Source organism: Myripristis murdjan, chromosome 13 (genome assembly GCF_902150065.1).
Source record: "Myripristis murdjan chromosome 13, fMyrMur1.1, whole genome shotgun sequence".
NCBI lineage: Eukaryota > Metazoa > Chordata > Actinopteri > Holocentriformes > Holocentridae > Myripristis > Myripristis murdjan.
In genome coordinates, this window is record NC_043992.1 from 17,932,805 (window position 1) to 17,940,706 (window position 7,902).

Genomic DNA, 7,902 nt, shown 5'->3' on the forward strand with positions numbered 1-7,902 from the left:
TAATCCTTTTAGGACTGGCTTGAGCAGTACTTTGTAGTCCTCAAGGCTCTCAAAGAGTTGATAAGAGTGTCATCTAGTGGTAGAAATATGAAACTACAGGATACATGTCACAGTTTCCAGTGTGGAAGGGAGTGCAGACAGGATGGGACAAAAAAAAAAAAAAAAAGTCAGTATCTCATATTTGCCATTTCAGTTCGACTGAAGGATAAACTTACATTTTTGAGTGCAAATGTCACATAATGTTCCCCCATAGTTTCCTTTTTGCCTTTTATGGCAGTTTATGATAAGATACAAATAAACACACATAGGTATTATATTTGTTAGTTCTTTATTAAAACAATGGAACATTGTAACAAGTTTTTATAAGGACTTGACAGACCTTACCATCCCTACAACCACTTCACTGCCAGTGACAAGCACCGGTTAAGGTCCTTGTCCATCATTTTTAGGCATATAAAGGCCTGAAATAAATAGCTAAAAACCTATTACATACATTTGCGTGGAATTTTCCAGCATTCTGTGTCTGACAAATTACGACATATAGGTGTCCAGCACAAATACAAATAAAATGATCATTTATCCTTTACCATAAACCTGCTTAACTGCAAAAGATAGACTCTGCCCAGCATGTCCCTGTTTCCCTGGCAACTCAATCTATGGCGTCTTCCATCCTCCCGATTTTTTTAAGTGTCTGTATGTTTTATTCACTGTGAAGAATGAAATACTGTGTTGTGTACTTTGCTTCCAGCCAAATGCATTTGCAAATCATAAACTTGAACTTGAACACAAGAGCACTTTCCCCGTCATCACGTAATCAGCAGTTGAGAATGGAGTTTGTTCTCAGGATGCGCATGACCTTCCTGGAGCTGTAGCTGTACTCATATTGCACATGTTCATGGAAGAAATACAGATATCCTACAAATAGAAAGAGAACAGAGAGACAAAAATAATTAGGGAATGCAGTGTAGCGGTGATGTACTATTGTGTGCTTCTAAGATCTGGAGATTGGAGATTTTTACCGTAGTGATAAGCGGCTGCGTCCACCTCGTCATCCATACCAGGGAAATCATCTTCAATGGATCTTGGGTAGCCACTGTCCATGGTGCCGGTGTTCTCATCATAGCTATAGGTGATAAATGCAAGTTAATATGCCATGGCTGAAACACAGAAATATAACCCTAACCCTAACGGCCAAGAATGACTCAATATACTAGAATACACTACACTGGATATATAGCTGATGACAGTTGTTTGTCCTTCAAAAAAATAAGCTGATCAGATGAATGCAGGCCAAAGGCTTTGATCCCTAATTCATATTAAATCCAATTCAACTATGAAGGACACAGACTAAAGGACTTTAAAGAGACAACCGAGGCATGGAATATGCAAAAAGAGGTGTTATCTGTTCGTTTTTTTACAGTCAGCCTACTATATCATCAAAACCTACCTCCAATACTCCTCCTCGACAAAGAGTAGTGTTTTCCCCGTGTCTCTGATGTACACGGCAGCATCGATTTCCCTCACAGTCTTGGGAAGGCCGAGTTTGTGTATGTACTTTGGGTAGCCCTCCACAAGGTTGTATCCATTCAGAGCCCACATCCGGATCCCTACCAACACAGAGAGCAAAATTTTGGCCCAACATCAAATATCTGCTATATGTGGATAAAAAAAATGCAACTAACACCAAATGTAAAACTCACATGAAATGACAAATAGTGCAAAATCAAGTTTTTAAGGATAGCTGCTCATGTGAGTCCATGGCTGAGAGAATGTTAGCATTGTGCATGTATGATATGTTTAATAATGAATTTCATGTAGTCCTTTTTTTTTTTTTTTTTGACAAAATGGATGTACTACTATTGTATAAGATAATGTAACGCTTCATGTGCTCTTCATTACACATCTTAACATCTTAAATGGCTTTGTTATATTGAGTAGGTGCATCAATACAACTCAAGAAAATGTTTTATTGCTCGTGAGTTGAGACTGACGTTGAGCTCATGAGAGAGGAGAGAGAGCAAGAGAAAGAAATAAGATATCAAAGCTAAATGGTATCTATTGTTAACTGTCTATCATCTGTAAATGAGTGAGGTACTATTGTATGTGCTGTGAAACTAAACTTCTGATCTCATCAGTGAACACCTGTGTCACCAAGAGAAACTCCTGGAATTTTACACCACTGGATGATCAAAGTGATTCTGGTTTGTTCTGAGAGTTAATACACCCACCACTAAATATGATGACAACATCTTTCTCTGGGTTCTCGTACGCTGCATCCACCTTATTGGGGATTGTGGGCCATGTGGATTTGATCAGTGTCTGTTCAGGCTCGGGCATCTGGGGATGGAGACGCCAGTAGAACCTGCAACAAGGTGCCATGTTTTTAACAAATACATAATGAACGAAGAAAACAAATAAAAGGAAATAACCACTTCATTTACAATACACGGAGAGCTGATTTGGTTGGATTATATGAATACCCTCTTTATGACATGAAATGAAAGTCATTAATAACTGTGAAACCTGAAACGTGATGTCAGTGAACTGCACGCACAGCATGCTCAAGTCAACCAGCCCAGCCAGCCAATACATACTTTGTACATCCAATATCCTCTACTATACCTGTCCTTGAAGATGATGGTTTCTCCTCTGAGCTCTGTGACGGCATCAAAACTCAACATGGGGTCACATTTGTTCGGGGCATCGGGCTTTGGCTTCACTTTCCTGGGGTTTGGGTTCGGGCCTGGAATTGGACATTCAAAATGATATTTCCATGAATACAACAACGGAAAGAAATATTGCTGGCTACGACAGTGTAGAAAAGCAGAGTAAGAATGTCATTCACTAAGCCGATCCACCCATGTAACGTAAGTGTGTGCACACACATGAGCTCTGGCCATGTATCTAATAATTTGCTACGTGTTTGCTGTTCATATATCTTGTTTTCAGCTGTTTTTTTGTTCTTTATTCTATGTAAAACTCTTGTGACAATGGTAGTTTTGTAAATGTCTTTTATTGTTTCAGTCAATAACGCGTTTTTATTTCCTATTATGAACATGAGCGCCGCGACTACTGACCGTACAGCGACTGAATGCCTTCAATGTCATCTTCAGCCAGTGGGTAGCCTCTTGCATAATTGTAGATTGGGTACATCAGAGCACCTGGGTCTGAGGAATGGGACAAACCAAGGGCGTGGCCAAACTCATGGGTCGCTACTAGAAACAAGTTGTATGCTGTTGGGAAAAAGAAGTCCGTCAGTCAAAAAAATGTTGATGCCAACCTCTTGATTATAACTGCACTTGTTATTATGACATCTTGATACATGCATAACATTCACCAGTTGAATCTTTGGACCAGTGTTCATCCTCATCAAAGTGTGTATCCCCTCCGATGCCATTGCCAGGTGGATAGGCATGAGCCAGGAGTCCATCAGGCCCATCAAAAGGGTTGAAATCTCCATGCTCTGCAGAATACAGGAGTCATGAAAAGGTGGAGGAATTTTAAATATGGTGAGCTGGGACAAGAACCCATAGTGCGCATGGTTTCCTCATGGTTGACTGGATCAATAAAATACACCACTGTGTTCACCTCTTTGAATAATGCATGCTACATTGCTGAAACACATACAACTATAGAATATATACAGTGCAAGCGGTGCACTGTATGCATAATCTGCATTGCACTTTAAGTGAAATGAAATCCTGCTGTCCTTTGCTTTGTGCTTTGCATGCCAGTAGTATGTAAGATGAAACATCAAGCCAAACTCTTATCCAGACTCTCAATATTTCATTTTAAATCTTGCATAGCAGTGAGGATGTATCGGGGACATCTTCCTGATATTTAGTTGCAAAAAAAGCACAAAAATCCTTCTCTAACTCATCTGCTTCTCTTTATGTCTTTGTGACTGGTATATATTTAACAAGGGAAATCAATAAGGGATAATGTTTTTTGCCTGGATTCACCTGACGAGCGTACTTCATGAAAACACTGAGTCACTCTCATATGTCGTATATTCAGTGCAGGTCAGACATAACCTAAACAATATTTACCTTTTGTTCCAAATCCTATCATAATGTCAGCAATGCCTGCGTGCAGTTTCTTGAAGGTCAAAGGTGTGACATCAGACCACACATTCAGCGCATTGCGGATGGCTCTGTCAACATCACTCTTCTTCAAGTCTGGTGTGTAATTCACTATCCTGGAGTGTCAGGGGATAGAGGACATGGCATTGAGCAGGAAAGTAAATGAAGGACTGATGATGTTCAGCATATCGATGTATGAGCGACACATTGGTATGTTATACCGACACACACCTGAAGGTGACATTGTTATTTTGCCACTTGATGTCTCTAGGGAAGTGGTTGTATTCCCCAATGTCTGGCACACCACATCTGGCCATCTCCATCAGCTCCAAAGTGTTGTCATCCAGCTTCCCTGTCACCTTCAGGGGTGGAAAGAATATTGAAATTTACTGAAGTGAACAAACTATTTTTATTTATTTCATTTTTGTTTTACTACAGTTTGGGTCTGGTTGAGAAAGTTACTCAAGTAAAAGAAGGGGTCACTACAAAGACGTACTCTTACTACTGAGTTAAAATCAGAAAGACTTTGCCCTCTCTCATGGAAGTTCAGTTCTACTGCGACTTCTAATGGAACATGCTTGAAATTACAAGTATGCACGAGAGGAAGACCACCAAAACTTTCAAACAGAATTTCAATATGACTGGGTTTAGAGGAGCCATCTGTTGACGACAAATATGGTTGAATGTGGTCGAATGATGGGTCGAATGAGTGAGGATGTTTGACACTGAAAGACCCCAAGGACCCAATGATATCTGATGTAGTGTTCAAGTACATCAGAAGATATATGTTTAACCTACACTGAATTGTACTTGCCACTCTTTTGCCTATGAATAACACTTGTCTATGAATAAAACAATGCACAGAACCCCTATACTCCAGTTGTAACCAGTTACTGTCAACATCTGCTAACCTTTAGTTTGAAGAAACTCTGCATCTCCTTAATCTTGGTCTGCATTGCATCAGAGGACTTCCGGCTTCCAAGGAGACCAGTCGGAAGACCATAGTACCGCCGAAGGTATTTCTGTATATGGAGAGAAGTTCAGTGACATAGTGAAAAATAATGACTTGATTGGCAGAACTATTCTAACACGATGTGAAGTCTGATGATGCATATCTTAGTTTGGCAGATGTACAGTAAGGCCACTCGACAAAGTCAGCTTGACATGATTGAGTAGCAGACAAAGTAATTGCTAAGTATTATCTTCAGGTAAAGCATGAGAGATGAATGTTACATTATTATCCACTGGAAATTTGATCCATTGATGTTTACTTCTATTTTTAAAAAAATGCATGAATAGAGACCCTGGATCTTACCTCTGCTAATAGCCTGTTATCTGTGTCTGTAGCCGGCAGAGGCAGAGCAAAGCAGCGAGCCACCATCCCAAGGAGCAGCAAAGTGATCATCGTTGTTGTGTCTGTGTTGTCCAAACTAGTCACTGGGGTAGAAGAGCTCTGAGGTGGTATTTATAGTGTTTGAGGTCCACTTTATTTTCTGAGGGTCACAGTGATTCATGTAAAAGCACCTAGCCACTTCCTCCTTTGCAAAAAAAGTGCTTATATCTCTAAAACCAGAGTTCCTGTGGTTTGAGTGTAAGGCTTGGAGCCCACTGGAAATGCTATGATATTGCATTTTTGGGCCAAATGGCTAAGACTTACAGTACGTAGTTTCTCAATAGATTATTGGATCTAATGTACATATGGCTTCTCAATAGAGTTGAACATGTATTAAGAGTTGGGGGATATATTCACAGAATTCATTAACTGTGATTTTACTGTATGCTGTTTGCACATTTAGAGGCGAAAACCCTAATTGTCACAGTAGACTCAAGAAGGTAACATAAATCCTCTTTGCATCTTCTACTAGCCATCATGGTTACAGCCACTCACTTCAATCTGAAAAAAAAAAAGCCCCAAACTACTCTGAATTATTTAGGTTCTTGTCCCATGATCGTCACTGTCTTGTTATTTTAGGATAAGACATCAGAGGTGACTAATAAAGGCCAGTCACACTGAAACTACATTAAACGAAACATTTAAATGTGATCCGTGTTTTAGTTATATTTCAATGCATACACTTCAGTCTCATTTTGCAATAACATCTCTCTCTCTCTCTCTCTCTCTCTTTCACACAAACACACATTCACATATGCACACGCACAAACACACACACACACACACACACACACACACACACACGCACACACACACACAAGCACACAGACCTCTTTGGTTTGGTGCCCAGCTTGATTTTTGTCTGATCATAATTAAAACAATTGCTTCCTGACTCAAGCATCTTTTTGTGAGCCCACTCTGATTCAAAGTTTCCAGTAAGATCTCGGTAATCATCTCTGACAGTATGAGAATCTGCAGCTTACAGTAGATTTTTTTACATTATAGCACACATATGGAAATATAACAGCAATTTCTATCATAATGTGTTGAAATTCTGAGAAAACAAAACAAAACAAAACAAAACAAAACACTAACCAACGTCACAATGTGTTGAAATTGTGAATCACTCATTATTACACCATAGAGTGTATGAAGTAGCTCATTCCCAACCAAATTATCATGGGACTCTGAAGATGAAGCACGTAGACGTAAAGGTTTTTTCTGTATTTGTGAACACTCACTGCTCTCAACAAATGTCCTGTCTGTGTTTTGTGCTTTTAAATTCTATGTTTGTGATGTGATTTGTGACAATATGTGTCCAAAAAAGTATTAAATACCCAGTGAATATATAAGACGTTCAGGATGTCAAAAAGACTGACCTTTTCCCATGAAGATCTTTATGATGTTAAAATGACACAAACTTTGAAGCTCAGAGTGCAGATTAAAAAAAAAATCCTACGTAACTGTCACCATATGTTGGATGATTTTGTGTGGATGTAAGGGTAAACCTTCTGACAGCACTGCTATGACATGAAGCTCAGTTGGATGGACAAGCTGTGATGAACCTCGTACAAGATCACTGGGTGCAAAGATCAGTCTCTCAGTTACTGTTTTATATCAGTATAAATAGAAGAGTGAATATAAGAGAGAATTATTTGCCACTGAGAGGACAAAGCAAGGAGTTTACCTGAAGGTAGCTGCCTGGAGTCAAGGCGGGTCGAGACACGCTCTCCGCGGCTGTGTTTTCTGCGTGCTTCTGTCTCTGTGCGTGACCACCAAGGTATATAATCATCAGCATGTGCGACAACAATGGCATTCCTCAACTTATACAAGTATAGTGTGTAACCACCGGCATGTGGCATTTTCAAATAGCTCGCATACATTTTTGCACTCCAAAGTAGTGAAATTTCACCCTAAACCAGGATCCCCATTCGTTACTGCAATCATTTTGGTCAATTATTCTGTTTATTGTTCTATACATGAACAATTCCCCTGACAGAGGCAAGCATTCAAAGAATTTGTTTTGTCTTGTTATTACACAATACTTGAGCTGAAGTTGCTCCACTGCCAAAAATGAGATTTTACAAGCTGCAATGATTAGTCGAATAATCGATTAGTTGCCAACTATTAAACTAATTGCCAATACTGATGATCGATTTTTAAGAATGCATCAAAATTCTCTGCTTCCAGCCTCTCAAATGTGACTATTTTCTGATTTCTTTAGCCCTCAGTGACAGTGAACTAAATATCTTTGGTTTGTGGACTGTTGGTTGGAACAAAACAAGACATTTGAAGAGGTCACCTTGGGCTTTTTCAACGTTTGACACCATATACTGGCATGTTATGGACCAAACAACAAATCATTTTTAGAAGAACATCTCCAAATTCTCTGATTCCAGCTTCTCAAATGTGAATGTTTTCTAGTTT

The 7,902-nt window shown here is 39.4% G+C and overlaps 1 protein-coding gene across 1 annotated transcript; it reads right to left on the reverse strand.

Moving 5' to 3' along the window:
- Positions 1-393: 393 nt before the first annotated feature.
- Positions 394-5,505, reverse strand: mmp13b (matrix metallopeptidase 13b). The gene is made up of 11 exons (XM_030067022.1): positions 5,398-5,505; positions 4,994-5,104; positions 4,314-4,441; positions 4,050-4,198; positions 3,338-3,463; positions 3,078-3,233; positions 2,623-2,743; positions 2,229-2,362; positions 1,448-1,607; positions 1,020-1,123; positions 394-915 (listed from the first exon to the last, which is right to left on the reverse strand). Exons 1-11 carry the CDS (start codon positions 5,485-5,487, stop codon positions 815-817), a joined length of 1,380 nt encoding a protein of 459 aa, XP_029922882.1. The 5' UTR covers positions 5,488-5,505; the 3' UTR covers positions 394-814.
- Between the last annotated feature and the right edge of the window lie 2,397 nt (positions 5,506-7,902).